The following is a 17360-nucleotide window of genomic DNA, read 5'->3' as shown; positions in this document are numbered from 1 at the left end:
GAAAAAAAAAAAACGATATGAATTACAAAAATGATTATCCCCCTCGTGAGAACGCACCCATGAAATGGTGCCCTCAAATCCTGCTGGCATGGACCTCAGCCACACCGAAGATGGTGTGGCGTGGTGTGCTGGCGGGGGGAGCGTGGCTACATTTATAGTGGGGGGGGGGGGGGGGGGAGAAGGGGGGGGGTCACTCAGCCCGCCTCTCATCGCCTGCACATGTCCGGTGTAACGTGCTGTGCGCAGCAAGAGTGAACAATAAGAACACCATTAACAGGGATTATATTAGTCTTTATTTATTTAAACTGTTATTCATCTCAAACATTAGATAATTGCAGTAATTGCATTTCAAATTGTTATTCATCTATGTATCATGTCAATATGAAATTCCTTTGGTCCTTCAATAAATAAAACTAAGATATCATATACACATTTATTCTTTATACAATTTCATACAGTTAAAAGGAAATTAGGTTGTTCTCGTATCAGCTATGGGTGGAAGTGAATGAGAACCCTTCAACAAGCCTTGCTGTTTTAAAATATCAAAGCGCAATTGTGATTTGAGTTTCACCTCCAATGACCGTAGTCTTTAAATTACTATTTAGCAAAAATAAAAATAAGTACATTAAGCTGTCAATAAAACAACTCATTTGCAGTCGCTTCTATCAGGTTTTTAGGTGTCACAAGGGAAAAAAAAAAAAAAAAAAAAAATCATACGGCGGGGTGTGCTAGACAGTTCTGCATGGTTTCACCAAGAGGGACTGCGTGCACTCGTCCTTCAATCGCGCCAGGAAAAACTCCCAATTTCAACTTCACCTTGAGCCAGGAAACTCAAAATTTGCACAACGGAATGGAGCAAATACCAACAGCTTTTTAGTGTTTTACACAACAGCCTACACTGTACAGTTAAGGACACACAATACTGTATAAGATTATTAGTTGAAAGTTGAGTATTTGGACTTGTGAATGCACACAGCAGCCATGAGGAAGGTCCCAACAGTGTTCAGAGTGAGACAGTATTGTTGAGGAAAGGGAGTGACAATCGGATTCTTCATCACACTGAGTGATTGGGAGATCTGCAAAACTTTTCACAGTGTATCTAGCACCTTTGTGTGTGTGTGTGTGTGTGTGTGTGTTTGAGTGCGTGTGAGTGTGTGTGTGTGTGGTCTGGCATAATTTCAAACTGCAATAAAAACACTGAGGGGAACGATCGGTCGGCAGAGCTACGCAGCCAAGCGTCAACATCATAAGGAAAATATCAAAGTATACAGGTGCAACAGGTAATAAATAAGGGTACAAATAATAACAAAACAACGGTGGTTATTGTGCCTGGCGGAGAAATGTTCTTGACAAAAACAAAAAGACTGACTTGGCCTCACATCCACGTCCAAATATAAAACAATACATACAAGTGTCTTGACGCTAGCATGGGCGTTAACTCTGTATAGTCCGCAGCTCCTTTTCCTCATCCGCTGGAGGCCTTCGTTTGCGCGTTAGGTGCACCGCACTATCTTCCCCCAGGGCGCATCCAGGTTGGTCATGGAATGGAGGCAGCGTGGCCGTGGGGAAGGGAAAGTCTCTCCCCCTTTGCGATCCATAGTGTCCGGTACGTGGGGTGAAAAGGGGGGGTTGAGTGGGCGGGGGTCAACGGAGAAGGGGCCCGCGCCCTCAGAAGGACTCGTCGTGCCCCACGGAGAGATCGCCTTTGGGCGTGGAGGCGCGCGACGAGCCTTTGTCCATACTCTCGGAGCCGGAGCTCTGGTGCTGCTGTTCGGAGCCCGCGCTCGACGTGATCGTGGACGAGGACGTGGACGAGGAGCGGCTCTTCTCCTTAAAGTCTGTTATGATCACCGTCACGTTGCCCACGGTGATGGCCAGCTGCTGCGCCGTGCTCCGGTCAATGTTCTTCAGCTTGGGCCTGAGGGAGAGAATTGGTGAGAAAAGGGCAACGGCTTCAGCGGACGGGTTGACGCATCAAGAATGCGATCAGCGCAACTCAGTATACAGTGGTGCCTTGACTTACGAGTCGGGCTGAATAATTGATCGTCTGTCACAGCTCACCTGTTTTCTGAAGCCAAGCCGTGATTGGTTGCTGCATGAGCAATGTAATCAGAATGCTGTGTTTAGACGACATAATGCAACATATTATTGGGAAGAACATTTTGGCGTTGACTTCCCCTTTTGACTTCCGCTTTAAGAAGTGCAGTCCACATGTTTACATTGTTTTATGAAAGGTGAAAAATGGAAGTGGTCAAGCCACAAATTTGTTGGCAATCTGATTTATGACTTATGTTTACACCACGCTGGTTTGTTAGTATTTTGTGACCTTTGTCAAAGCGAACACTTGCAAGACTGCAAGTCAAGGTGTTTAAGTTAACAACTAATTAAAGCGGGTGAATGAAGTGTCTTTCATATTAATTCAGGGTTAATGTGGCTTTATTTTAGGACAGGCCTGACCTATAAGACCAAAACAGTTATTACTAATAAGTTTATATTGTTTATTGTTACACTGAATAATTTATGGCTTGCCTTTGTTTAAAAAAAAATCATGTGAACAGAACATTGAAAAAACAATCACATTTGAAATCACAATACAGAGGGGAGAAAAACCAATAATTGGATTATTTCTCAAACTCGTTCAGCCCTACTCACAAGTTGAATTGATTGTCACGTATGTGAGACAGACCTGGAAATGTGATTGTTCTTGTTGGTCTTGGTGGCAGATTTGCCGGACTGTATGCTCTGTTTGTCACTGGGTGGACTCTGATGGCTGTCGGATTTGGGTCTGGGGGAGGACAGACAAACACCAGTGAGGCGATGACCCCCCCCCTCCGCAGAACGTCTCCTTCCCTGCCTCCGTGCCCACTGACCTGCTCTTCTTGATGCTGGGCTTCTTTGTGATGGCTGGGACGATGTCTTTCTCTCTGTCGGCTTTGTCTTGGGTCGGCTGCTCCTTGTCACTCTTGTCCTTGTCGGGAGGAGGAGTGTCTCTCTCGGGCATCACTATCTCTGGACGCTCGCCTTCAGGGCGAGCCTCTCCGATGGCGCTCTCTCCGATGGCGCTCTCTCCGATGGCGCTCTCTCCGATGGCGCTCTCTCCTTCGCCGTCCGCCCTCTCCCTGTCTGTGCGCTCGCTCCGCTCCCGTCGCTCTTTTTTGGCTGGGGGCGGCATCGGATACTGCTGGGCCACCTGCTGGGCCACCAGCTGGGAGTTGATCCTGGGTTTTCTGTGGAGTGGAGCCAAATATGGATTAGCCTCTTGACGGAGCCCCGTGGACAAGTGTGCTCACGCAACGAGCTAGCGGCTCGCGCACTAAAGGCCCGCTGCGCCGCGGCCCTCCGAGAGGTAGCGTTCATGCAGCCTCTTTGAGCGGCGCGTTTTGAGAGCTAATCTCATTAGACCACGGCCGTCATAAAATGAACGCTCGGGATCACAAGGTGGGACATTTGCAACACATCACTTAGGTCTTCTAATCTGATTACAGCGGTCACAGCCCCATTTGTCACCGAGTGACACTCAGTAGGGACGTGATGGAGCTGCCACACTGTCGAGACTCTTGCAGGTGCCCACAGCTAAGCCTGTCCGGCGCTACCTAGCATATGATTCATCATTCCTAAATCAGCCGAAGTAATAATAATTAAAGAAGAGTCATCGATCAGACACACACAAAAAAAAAAGGCCCAGAGGAAGAATCAATAAGTCAGCACCATTCTGAAGCATCATGACAACCTTCATACACACAAGTTCAAAAACATCTAAGACATTCAAATGCTTAGCAAGCTGGCTGGTATCACTTGAAGGCTGCTCAAGAGTTAAGCACAGAGCATTAGCACTCCTTTTCATCTACTTGGCTAACACTTTCGAACATTAGACAGTCATGATCTCTCTATGGCCCGCAACAAACGCATCTAATCTCCCCCTGCTGCCGGCTATTTCAGACAGTCCCTCTTCTTGAGCAGCAGCGGGATTGCGGACCTGACCACAAGTCAATCAATCGGGCCATAATAGAGCATCATGTCATGATGCTCGCACCGCTCTCGAATCAATACACCGGCTGTCGTGAATGACGATGAGCCGTGGGATGTTCCACGAGACATTACCTTGCATGCTTATACAGAGCCCGGGGCTCTTGTGTTAGGTGCCCACAGGAGACCGTTAACGGGTTCATAAAAGATGCTAATATGGACCGAAAATGTTCCTCTCGTTTTGGCTTTCCATTTGTAAAACATACAATCTGGCCCAGGAACCCCTAACTAGCAGACCGTAGAATCAAAGAATTTTGTGTAGCTTAGCTATGCAAACTACCTATATTTTTCCATCAGTCAAAATTGCAGTTAAATCAAGTATTACAACGAATTTGCCATTCTGTTGCAGCCCAAAACAGTCTGGATAAAACTCATGTAAACATGCATAAAGCCAAGTAACGCAAATGCTAACAATAAGCATCGTATAATACCCGTACATGATTATTGACTCACCGTCAAGACATGTAGCTTGCTTCAATGTGTGTATCAGTGTTTTCTCTTTTCTTTTCTTTGTGATAGCGGCGGCCGTTGCGAAGCGCACGCCATTGTATTCATTCAAGGACTTGAACATTTCTTCTTGTTAAGACACGGCAAAAGTCCTCCTCTAAAAGATAACCGTTATCTGCTCGTATTGACTACATGCCAACCTATGACACACAGGTGAGGACAACTGCTAAGCTCAAACATTTCTCTTTTAAATAGGCAGAAATATGAAATGTAATAAAGGATGTTTTATCACAATGACAAAAAAGTAAAACAACCAACTAACACCATAGGCTTGTCTTAATTGTCCCGATGTTTCCCAAGGTTTTACTAAGCACAGCTCAGAACTGCCCATGATTTGATGTTTGGAAAGCCCAGATTTATTGTGCTTTGTAAGTACAAAAAGCCAATAGCGCAATAAGGATTCCATTCTGAAAACTCTGTCATGTTTTGAAATTTATGTACTATATGTCCAGTAACGGAGTGAGAATTACACATGCCCGTAGGCCTGATGAAATGTCACCATGTACCAAGTCTAAAGAAATACACAATCATTGTGAACAAATAACATCAATGTTGCAAAATCCACATACACAAATCAAGTACCGGTAAGTGTGGAAACTATCCATTTACTAAGCAAAATGGTGAAAAAATTGATTAAAATCGACTGCTGTGTTTGCCAATGTGTGCCGTTGTTTGCAGTGAGCGCAGAAGCTGGCATTTGGTTACGTTTTGGGCTCAGTGGTTTTGTGTTACAGCAGCCACCACTATTGTGTTCCAACGTTTACTTACTGTCCACACTTGAATGCACAACATGGGTCAATTACATGGATATTTTTTTTTTTAGCTTTGCAATTAATGTCCTTAAGTATGTCTGAACTAGGTCCAGTTCACTATATTCAAAACGTATTTGCTCAAGAGAACTAGTGCAGCAGTCAGTTTTGATAGATTGCAGCTCACCCTCGATCCTACACTGGGACAAGCAAGGGTATAGAAAAATGGATGGATGGATGGATCATATTAATTAGACACGTACACAGTATGACATCTAGAAAAGTAAATCAATGATTATTCTCAGACACTGAGCTTCATATGGTTATTATTCGAACAACCATCAAACTTTATCCAGTACAAAGTGTAATAATCTTACAACAGGAGACACACTGGATGAAATTGAGAGCAGAACCTGGAGTCCAACTGTTGAAATTGCTCCCACAACATGTTGCTGCCAACATGTTCCTGGCGAGTCCCACTGAGTGAGTTCAAGTCCTCACAGTGGGAAATGCTTTGACGCTATGTTACAGCCCCTTTGCACTACAACGGACGATTGACAGCCACACCTATGTTTAAGCTTCGATTCTGCCGTTGTTGGTGGTATATGTGTCTTCTTCACAGGATGCTCCAAAATTACTATCATTATCTTTAAAAGCTCCTTACACAGTCAGACAGGCCACCTTAGTTAAGGTTCATCGCTACCTGTACCCTTCTAAGTTGTTATTTGTCAAGAGGTTCTCCTTGCTGAAGCCGTTTTTTCCCCCCCGAAAGGATGTTATTAACGGCCCTAAAATGAAATATACTATTTATTGATTGATTACAAAATGTGATTTCCAATTATGACAGCTTTTACATCACATGGCAATCGGACTAGAGTGCATTTGTAACCCTACAGAGACGAGGTCGATTTGGGTCACACCAGAGTTTTGTGAGAGTTCACACCTGTATAAATGAACCGGACCAAGTGGTGGTGGTGGGGGGTGACCGGACGGTATACAGAGATGCCAACCACGATTATCACCTGTCAGCAAAATTCTGTTTGTCAGGAACATTTTGATTTTGTTAGTAAAAGTCCACCTTGCACGCAAAATGTCCACTACGGAGCATTTTCGACATTTATCTGGCGAAACGTGTGGCAACTGCCCGTGCCAAAATACGGACAAAAACTTGGCATCTCTGTGTATGCGAAGTATCAGAGCGAGAACAAGTACGCAGATTGAGACAGCAATTAATGGAGAGAGCGAGTGAAAGAAATTTAGATGACGAGAGACAGGAACAGGAAAGCCCTAGTTAACGCAGCTCTTGAATTCAAGTGCGTCCAGTACACTGCACCAGCAAAGCTTGGCTCTGTTCGGCTCAGTTTCCCTAAAAAGGCTTGGCTTGTTTTTTGTGCGTGTGCCAATTTGCTCACGGAGCTTCATAGCTGGTGGCCACATGACTAGCATGTATTCTCTCTCACATACATACACACACACGTGCACCCCCACACGCAGGCTGAACCTGCAGCACATCACTTACATGGCGCATATGAGGGGGCTGTGGGGGTTTGTTTAACTACAAAAGATCCCCATCATGTGCTGACAAGCATGAACCAACAAATGATCATCATGCATTCATCTGTGTCAACACTTGTATTACACTTTGAGGATTATGTTGACGCATGGGAGGCTCTCCCCTCCCCCACCATAGTGAAGGCACAGTAAAGGAACACAGCCTTGTAGCAGAACTGGTTTTTGTGCGTTAACCAGTCGATGGCTATGTTTACATGCAGCCACTAAACCATTTAAAACCCAAATATTGGCAGTATTCAGGTTTTTAAAAACCATGTAAAAGCGCGCAATAACCCAAATATGCCCTTATTCGGATTTTTTCAATTCTGAACATCATCCCTTTCCAACCCGAATTCGGGTGCGTGTATACGGCAAATCGGTATACCCCGAATGCACGGCACACTGCGCATGCTCAAGCTCAAGGAATTTTGGTCTTCATAGTACAGAAAGTGCTTGTAAGAGCAGCATCATCACCGTAGCAAGCCTGACTTGAATACATTTGATTCCTTTTGCAGCATTTCCACAGAATTTTCTGTCTCTACGGCAAAAATGACACAGTGTGTATATAGACATATACGTGTGTATAAGTCCATATGTCTGGCGCACAACTCGCCGGAAATACACAAGCCAAGAGGTAAACAATCAAGGCGAAACTCAGAGGCGTAACGCAGTGGCACACTTGTGGAACGCGGCGGAAACCGTCTGTTTTATTCCTGTGGTGAGTGACATGAATACAATATGTTTAATTGACGGTAGCAAGTAACAAGTGGAAATGATGTCTATTTGCGTCACGACGTCCGTGTGTCGCCATTTCAATCGGTTTATTCAAATGCGGGCGTACCTCTGTCCACTCATGCATGTAAACAGGTTTTTCCGAATGTTTCAGAAATCTGAATTTTGACCTTAACCCCAATATTGGCTGCATGTAAACGTAGTCACTGGATACGCTCTACAAATACTTCTTGGTCTCTTACAGGGTGACTGAGTATTGTGTGATTAAAAGTTCTTTATTCAAGACACAAGGCAAAAAGCATGATAAAAAACAGTTACTTGTTTACTCGGATGCATCATTGAGCAACGGCATGAAAATAAAACAGCATCTGGTGTGCCCTGAGTCTACTATTGATCAAGGCAACTGCAAAAGTGTTGTCACACTGGATCAAGTAAATTGCGTGTGTGTGCTCAGCGGGTTAAATGAGGACAGGCAGTGCCTGAAGAAGAGCGCGGGTCTAGACTGCCTCTCTCTTCGTTCTCACTAATCGACAGAAGCATTTTACATTCATGCCTTCATCTGCCCCTTCCCGTCAGGATTTCAGAGGTTTAATGCAACTCTGTGCATTTTGAGGAGGCCAAAAACTTTACCAGAGTGTTGGTTCTCTGATCACCAACACCATCCTCTTTTTGGGCTCATTTCCACAGACTGAAGAAAAGGCTTTCCCGGTATGGCCGGTTTCGCTTCAGCTTGTGAAAATCATGCCACATTACATCTGTCAGAAGGAGGTACGCGATCTAACAACAGCAGAGAACAGGATCTTTTGTATTTACTTCTTTATAGGCATGTGGCTCAGGAGAAGGAAGGGTCGTTTTAAAACTGTAAGTGGACAAAAATAAAGTTTTATGTCATGACTGCAAAGCGGAGCTGGGGTCGCTTGGAGACGGGAACGTATACGTGTGACTACAAGCCGCCAGCACTTACTGCTACGATAGACTGCAATGTATTCGTTTTGCCAAACATGCTTGCGTGAATCCCGTTTAATGCCTCTCGCAACGTGAATAGTAATGCCAAAGTGTGAAGCGGTGAGCAATTCACACCTCTGCTCAACGGTAGTATTGTAGTATTTTTACCAATGTATTAGCAGCAACAGTGACTCAATCCGTACAGCACAGAGAATACATAGTATACAGGATACATTGTATTTTTTGTACTTTTACATGCAGTACAGAACTGTAAGAATGACCTTCTCTGGATTGGACTAATTGTACTGCTACTACTATTTCCAGTATATCTGGTCAATCTGCGCGCATGTCAACATAATTTGTTCCAATTGAAAGTGTGACGCATGAACACGCAAGTCCTAATCGGGATGGATCAATAGTTTTAGTGTCCATGAAAGCAGTGCATCGATCATAATATTAATCCAAACTAAAATTCTGGCCATGTAAATGTAATTTAGCCACGCCACTGACAACAATGTTTTGAATGTAGACACTAAAAAGAACAGCAATGCAAAAACATGCTGACAATCCAATTACTTGCACCGTCAATACCAGGCAAGGTACTAAGAGCAAAACTCACGGTTTTGTTTTTCAACAACAACTTTATGCATCGGAATGGCTTCAGAATTTCGAGTCAGACAGTAAACCTTAACTGACTGCTATTGGGCGAGGCAGAAAAAGCGTGTGGCAAAAAAAACGGACACATTTCACAACTGAAGGGACTTTTTCTCTCCATGACTGACCTTTCGGGCTGTAAACTGCCTGGAAGTATCAGGAGCACGGACAGCATGTCATTGCAAAGCCACTGCGCAAGTATGAGCTGCTTCCAGCAGTATCAAGGTGTCACATTGCTCACATCACTCATTTGTCGACCTCCTCTCTTCAGTGCCACTCCATCACTCTCTCTCTTTTTTTGTCTTCTCTACTGCCACTGCCCTCACTTTCTCACGGCACATTAGCCCCCGCGGCTAACTTTCGGAATCATGATGGCTATACGGAGCAATCTGCCTCACCTCAGAGCAACCGACTTAAAGGTTTATGAATCGTTTAATAAAAGGTCAATAATTGGTTATTAAATAATGTTTTGGACGGAAAGGGGGGTGGGGCTAAAAACTGGAACACGGAAAAGCAGCGCCCGTTGAGTACGTTTTTCATTTTCATTTGTACTGTCCAATTTTTTTGAAACTACATAACCGAACAAAAAGAAGTACCTTACTTGGATGCATTAAATAAAGTGTAAAAACAAAGGATGTTATCTATTATAATGTCGGTAATGTACATGGAATGCTTTGTTCTATGATGCATTTCAGTATTTGAATAAATAAAAACAACCCTGCAGGGCACCCCCATTAGAATCATCCAGGACTCATATAGCAACAGCAGTGGTGAGAAAACATTGTTTGGCCACTCACGGACAATTTGCCATTTTGGCACATTCATAAACTCCGAGCTCAAGTATTGCAATCTCAAACAAGAGATTCATTCAACCACAACAGTCCACTGTGGACATTCCTGATGAATAAGGATGATGTGTGTTAAAACGACTTGTAAGAACAAATCTCAGATTCACGGAGGATTACGCAGCATTATAAACTCACAGCTTCTCCACTTTGCTGTGATTCACATTTCATGTAAATAATATTTAAAACCTCCCACACTGTCGCCTCCTCCCAGATTTGAATGACACAAAACAAAGCTTTGCTTCATCAAAGTTTTAAAACATCGGTTACGAGATTTGTAATAACCCACGGCCGTTCTTATAACTTAGTCTCATCTCATCTCTTTTGCAGTCAACAGGAAATATTGCATTGGATTCTCATCGCCAGCGCAGCAAGTCTTCATTGCACCTAGCAAGCCTGGTGGCTCTTTATCGTACTCATAGTTGACTCCCCTGCCAAGCTTGATGGTGCTGCTATGAAGAGAAAAGACCGTCTGCACTGGCTCCCTCTCAATGGATAATGATGTGCTTCATTCTGCTTTGGAGCCCCTTGAGACTCTTGGCTGAATGAGCACATCCCGCTTAAAGACATCCATACCCCGTCTTTCCTGCAACGCACACGCACACTCTCGCCGACAGTGACGCCGTATTGAGACCATTTTTTTAGCCTGGTAAGACTCTCATCTTTATCTGTACGCTTTGTTATGTTTCAACTCGCAGTGACTCAACATATACAAATGCCCTCGTTCCCTCTTGCGCTTGTCCTCAAAAGACTTTTGATGAATTCTTGGGAGACGCTCTCCCCATTACGCTCAGTCGCTTGCGTGGTCTTTTCCCTCAACGCTACGTGCCACAATTCAGTGCTCAACGTTTGTCTGTTTTGTCAGACTGCCAAATTGGCTATTGTATTTAATCACTTACGCTCTGCCAAATCCCATGAAGTAATTAAGAACTTTTAAATCTGGCAATTAACATGTAAAGATTAGGGCATCCTTGACGCCCCACAAAAGCGCGATAATGTAAATCAGGGCGGTTGGTTTCCTTCGAGCAGGGCAGAGAGTGAGGAAGTAAGGCCACAAATTCAGTGCCAGCGTGCCCGTCTTACGTAACGCCCTTTTCCGAAACCGTTTTGTCTTAATGTGACAGTCGTGGATTTTACTGACTACATTGTTGTGAATGACAAAAAAAAGTGACACACCTAACCTTTACTTTCCAATAATTGCGCAACCTCAAAGACACCCATAAGAACTACAGTCACTGAACGGCTGGTCATTTTCATTTGTCATTGCTGCTTGCAGTTTTCACAATAAATGCAAGTCCCATTGTCATCACTGCAATGTACATCACAGAGATATTGGTGAGTGACAATTGGTGGTAGTGGTACATACTGTACATGAGCATTTATACATCACATTAATCATTCTGAATTTATAAATATTAGAATTGTCAAATCAATTGAAAGAGCTGTACGCCAAATACTACATTTATTAAAGTTGTTGACCATATTTCTTGTCCAAATCTGTATGAAATTGCAAACATTTCCAATCTGAGGTCACTCAACATTTTGTGTCATTAACTAAGTTTAGTAGCACATTATTTTGACAACATGTGTCAGAACAGCTGCCAGTTATCCAAAATACAATAGTGGTTGTTTTACAGCAACAACAAATCAACTCACAGTCAGTCAGGTCGTTTTGCAATTTTCTGAAAAAAATCCCCCCAAACATTTGACATCTACTGGTCTGTTTTACTGCAATTCACAAGCACACCGCCAGCACAGCGCACTGATATGGCAACAACTTTTGAATCACGACAAATATCAAAACCACTCCATAATTTGATGGTTTGAAAATTGATGAGTCCGCCCAGCTGTTACATCCATTTCTTTGATAGACAGCAATTAATACCGTGTTGGTTTTACCCTTTTCGATGGAGCTTTGTTTTTAGATGACACAAATGGAGCAAGTGTTTTATTTTGATGGAAGCAATTTGAAATGGTTGAAAAAGAGAGATAACAACATTGCAGCAGCCAGCGATTGAGCTACCTTAAGAGTTCATGTGATGTCTCCCATTTATCAACTTTAGAGGGCTCTTAATGTTTTCTCCCAGGGCCCGGGGCTCCCAGAAGAGCATAGCAAACATCACCGCAAAGCAAACTGATGTAAAACAACACAACTCAGCACAATCGGGGTGCGGATGGCAGAAATTTGAATGATTGCCAACATCTCACAAGGAGTCTGGCACTGAACAGACGTGAAAATGGGCAGTGGGGTCAGGTGCAAAAGGCAGAGGGCTTTCTTGTTTAAGAGTCAGAGAGGTAGAGGCTCGATTTAGCCTACTTTGGTATCGAGTTACATCACTGCGCAGGACTGGGTCAACAGGTTCGTTAGGCAGCACTCTGATGGGGGAGGAACTGTCCCGAGATGCTAATTTGACAGCCGGAGTTTGCCCTTGTTAATACGCATTCTTTGGCTCTATAAAAACAAAATTAAAACTGTGAGCTACGGTTACCTGGCATAAGCTGCCCACAGATAGTTTGGAAGTGCAGTTCAAACTTGGTCATGGTGCAAGTGTCTACCTGCTCATCATCATGAATCATGTTCAACGTCTCCTCTGCCATGAGGTCCATTCTGACAACATTCGTAATAATATTTAAGTCTTACAGTTGTTATTTCAAAGTAACATTAACATTCATTCAACTGTCACAAAACTGTAAAAACAGATTGCCACTCTACATAACATATGGTGACACCGTTTTTTTTCTTCTTTGAGTGAGAGTCTGTTGACCACTTCCAGTGTTTATTCTTCTGGTCAAGTGTCAGAACACTTCAAACAGCTGCCAATTCATTAGTGTCAATGTGACTAATTTTTTAAAAGGTATTTATAGTATATACAGTACCTATTTCATCTTGTCTATTTAAAAACACTGTTACATATATTCATAGCAGAAAGTTGTGTGGAGCAGCTACAAGTATCATGTGTGAGGATTTATTGTAAACTTCACTCATGATGATGGGTGACTACAAGTCCAACAGATACTCCTCTGAGCGCTCAGTAACGTGCAAGCTCTGGAGACAGTAATATAATACACTGTGCCTTAAAGAACACATATTGTGTGCCAGCACTAGACTCAAAGCACGGTACTCTGATTAATATTGCGATCATGGAATATGAATGAAATGGAATAATTCATCAACTTGTAGCGAAATGGTCAACAGCAAGCAGACCCGAAGTGACACAGAAAACAACTTAAGTGTTTTTCCTGCTGAATTGAGTACGCCAGGTTTGTGAAAAATGGATCGGTAGGAAGAGCAAAGGTGTCAGGCTGTCAGCATCAAAGGTGAGTGTGCAGATTCATTTTTGCCTTTTAAGTCGAGAGACTACTGGGAACTCGCTGCTTGCAATCGCAAGCGGTTGTACTCGTCGGCCAGGTGCAAATGGCCACCCGAAAAGCAGCCAGTTGCAAGCTGCAAATGCTAGCTATTTCTTTATGCTTCGTAGATTTGAGTTCACAGAATCAGATGAACAATACGTGAATTCAAAATATGACAAAGTAGAGTTGGCAAAGGACTTTAGATGGTTAGGCTATATTGTAACTCAAAGAAATGACACAAATATGACTCATCAACAGGTACCCATTAAACGATGAGCATACAGGTCTTAAAGCATACGAGCCTAAAGTAACCTAAAGTAAAATATGGGATAAAATGAGCAAAATGAAAAGCCACGTGCTATACAGCATTAGGAGTTTAAGTGTGGAGTGGGTTGATTTTAGTCATATCTTCTGCTGAAATGCAGCAAGGGAACGCAAGCTAATTAGTACCCAGCGTTTCCTCAGTTGTGCCGACTTTGCTCTGGCAGACGGCTCTGGTTTGGTGACAACTGGCAAGTATACAAATGTCTTGTCCACTGATTAAGGCGTCTATTAAATTTCATTTTTAGTCGGTTCAAGGGAACGAAGCCATTCTCTCGCCTATTGCAGCTCCAATCTCCCCTTGCTCCCCTTTAATTCCCTGCTCAGAATTGCACTGAAGTGAAACTAAAGAATAAAACCTGAATAGATTCACTCAGCCCCATCCCAGACCAGAAGAACACACAAGTGGGAGCTAATCCGCAAGGGGCAACACAAACAGCCACCACCTTCAGGAGCAAAGAGTTGATGTAGCATTGTTAATTAACAACAAAATTAATGTAGTTGATGCAAGACACTGCTGACCGAGAAACATCTGGACAAGGGATTGTGCAAGTCATCTTTAGCGCGTCAAAACAACTTTTACTTTATGCTTGCAAAGTTCTTTGAAATCATCGTTGTCCCAGCCTGATCAAATAAAAGGAACACCAAAACAGCTTTGCTCAACACAATTGTACAAGGGACAGCTGGCACCATTCGACTCTGAGATGTTTGCAAGCAGGTTATCCTCCCCGCCCACCGATGAACAGCTCTGAATGAGCATGTTTTTCACAGAGCAGAAGCGTGTCACCGCTTAAAACACCAACATGAGACAGTTGATCTGCAACATCACAGGAAAATGCCTCCGCCAATCCTCTATAATTGAATTCAGTGGGAAGCACTGGTACTCATTAAAATGAGAGGCCACCCAACAACCTAACAACTGCATGAATCAAAGGTTCTGCTCTCAGATCAAACAGATATACATGACAAGCACTGTGTTGATGTCACTGGCCAAACAGGAACAAGAGGACTTTTGCCAAGGCAATAAGACGGGACAGCTATGACACGCTTATCTGTTTCCTGCTTATGCAGAGCGTGCCCGGCATGCATCATCAGCTGCGGTCTTCGATGCGCGCTGCTGGGGAAAAGGGACGTGCAGGGGGGGAGGGGAGACGGACAATTAAGCTGCAAGTCTTTCGGATTCTCAGTAAAACGGCAGAGGTATTTTCTCCCAGTCCTGACGGGTAGTGGCCAAACACTCATTGTAAAACCACAACTGGAAAGGTTAGAATCTGAAGGCCTCATCAGAAAACCACAAATGACTCATCCGAGTTTCAGTCTCATCACACAACTGATGACATATGCAAACAAAGTTGTGCATCACACTTATTTGTCATCAAAAACATTTGCTGCCAGGAAAGAGGGGGTGGTGTTATTAAGAAGTTGAAGGGAATCCCATCATGTGATTTCATCTCAGTTTCTTAGGAGAAATGTCCCCACAACATTTATTCTCACTGAAGACACACAAGCATGCGCCAGCACATCAATATGAATCATTAGCCGAGTTAACGTGGAGCAAGGTATTCTGATTAGAAGGAATCCGAATGACCAAATGGAATTAAAATGCTCTGTATAAACACCTCAGTCGGAATAAAAATGACCAAATCCGAATGGAATTTTATTCGGATTCCAATTCGATCGAGCGTCATGTAAACAGTTCAATCAGAAGCTGTGTCCTTTCTGCGCATGCTCTCGACGTAAATGCGTATTGACGTCGTCATACACGCACTTTAAAATGGCGTCTTACGAGAGCTCGGGAGAACTTGTTTTAATGTCCCAGTAACTTGTTTTTAATCAACATGTTGCTTTCATAAAAGTGTTCAAACTATCACAACTACTGCGCTAAATACCCAAGTGAACTCCTATCTTATAAATGCCGTTATCCACGTCGATCTCTGTGTGTCACACGGCTGTTCTAATTAACGGAGAGGAGCATGTATTGTAAACTGCACGTCACATGCATCGAGTGACCAGAGATCTTCATTCGGAATGATTTCAATCAAAATTAATTAAAAGTCGCCATGTAGACCCGGTTATTTAAGAGAATGCTACGTGCGTTGAATAAATGATTTGGAGTACATTGGGAAGAAGAAATAGAGGAATAGAACGTTATACTGGCCACTAAAGACAGACAGCAGACTGACGCACAAACCTTTCACCTTTTTCTCCACTCCGTTGCTGTTTCTCCATCTTAGCACCTTCAACCAGCATGCACCCCCACCTCTGTCAAGCAGTAGCATGCCTTACCTTGCCGAAAACCTTAAAAGCCAAGCAAATCCTTCAACGGAGCAACCGGATGAGCTCGACGTTTGCTTAAGTGACCATCAAAAAGTAGCACTGTCGATCTAAGTTGCATTCCTATAAATATCGACGCACCACCAGTGCTTCAAGAGAGGAAGAGAGAGCGAGAGTGCGAGAGGGAGCGAGCGCTACGATACCTTGTTGATGTGCCCTTCCTCACATCGCAGATGCTGCATTTAAAAGCCTCGGCTGTGTTCCGAAAGGTGCAGACGCTACAGTCCCAGTAGCCGTCGTCAGCTTGCTTGGCTTGTCTTTTTGGCCTGACAAACAAAACACACGTTGTGATGAGTTGAGACGTTGCAAGCCCGTTATATTGACACATTTCCGAAATGACCAAGAAAAGGGACGACAAGACAAGACCGAGCGACGTTCAAAAGCACAGCGCGAAGCAGTTGGGGCTTCGTCCTCGATTTTTATTACTATTTTTTTGTTTCGAGTCCCGCCAAGTGGACCTCGTTGGTCGTCTCCTAATTGCTCACGAGCGGACGACTGCGAAACAGCGTCCGATTGGATCTCGCCAGTTAGCCTAGCAGGCAGCGCTCGTCGTTTTCGGCATCGAAGCTTAACATGTCGTGCGATACTAAACAACGTCCAATTCGACATCGGGCCGCCCAGCACGCTGCTTAGAGACGGAAGAGCCTTTCAGAGAATGCCAGGCGTAGCCTGTGAAAAAATCCCTTTGTTAAGTGACTGGCTTGCAGGGCGCGAGAAGCCGCCATAGTGACTGCACGATTCTAGCTAGCTGTGGCATAGCGACTGAAAAAGGGAGCAACGATCCCCGAGTGAAGGAAACGCGTCCATACATCGAGCCCGTGACGCCTCGAGCGAGTGTAAATTGGTCAACAGGCGATCGCATTACCTGGTAGGGCTCTTTTTGTCGCCCATGATGAACAATAATCCTCTGCAAATACGAAGGAAAAAAGGGGGGCCTCGTTGAATTGTCAGTGAGTGTGCTGGGGTTCCAGATCGAGCCGCTGCTGAAGCTGCTGGCAGACAGGCTCCACTCAGCGCTGGCTCCAGGCACGGCACAGAGACTGACTGCACTGCACCACGTGCTCGCTCTCGTCCAATCACAGCGCGAGGGGTTTTAAAAGTCTGGATGGAGATTTCCCAGCTAAGAACGACTGCTGGCATATTTGACAGTCTTCACCTCAGCTCACCCCATACATCAAAGATTATAACCCAGCGTTATCGGATGAAAGTTGACAAATAAATATTTTTCGTGTGTAAAAACAGTGATCAAGTGCAATGTTCTTAAAAGGTAGGAAAGAAGTGTAAACGTTTCCATTCCTAACATTTAATCTCCATTCCATGATCAATCAATTAAAAAGTTATGTAT

General features: G+C 43.9%; 1 protein-coding gene across 1 annotated transcript; it reads right to left on the bottom strand.

The window, feature by feature from the left end:
* Positions 1 to 270: 270 nt before the first annotated feature.
* rybpb (RING1 and YY1 binding protein b) lies at positions 271 to 17073 on the bottom strand. The gene is made up of 5 exons (XM_086041485.1): positions 16881 to 17073; positions 16159 to 16281; positions 2871 to 3227; positions 2687 to 2785; positions 271 to 1918 (listed from the first exon to the last, which is right to left on the bottom strand). The coding sequence occupies exons 1-5, from the start codon at positions 16904 to 16906 to the stop codon at positions 1669 to 1671; spliced, it is 855 nt and encodes a 284-aa protein (XP_085897611.1). The 5' UTR covers positions 16907 to 17073; the 3' UTR covers positions 271 to 1668.
* Between the last annotated feature and the right edge of the window lie 287 nt (positions 17074 to 17360).

This window comes from Filicampus tigris, chromosome 9 (assembly GCF_054856515.1).
Source record: "Filicampus tigris isolate MCC_2025a chromosome 9, RoL_Ftig_1.0, whole genome shotgun sequence".
NCBI lineage: Eukaryota > Metazoa > Chordata > Actinopteri > Syngnathiformes > Syngnathidae > Filicampus > Filicampus tigris.
The sequence above is the reverse complement of the archived record's forward strand: the minus strand, read 5'-3'. Positions and strand labels throughout refer to the sequence as shown.

Excerpts from the sequence above, each read along its gene's own strand:
- rybpb (XM_086041485.1), bottom strand. The coding sequence starts at position 16,906 with ATGGGCGACAAAAAGAGCCCTACCAG. Across the intron at positions 16,282-16,880 it reads GACAAAAAGAGCCCTACCAG|GCCAAAAAGACAAGCCAAGC; the intron begins GTAATGCGATCG and ends TTTGTTTGTCAG. Across the intron at positions 1,919-2,686 it reads AAGAACAATCACATTTCCAG|GCCCAAGCTGAAGAACATTG; the intron begins GTCTGTCTCACA and ends TCTCTCCCTCAG.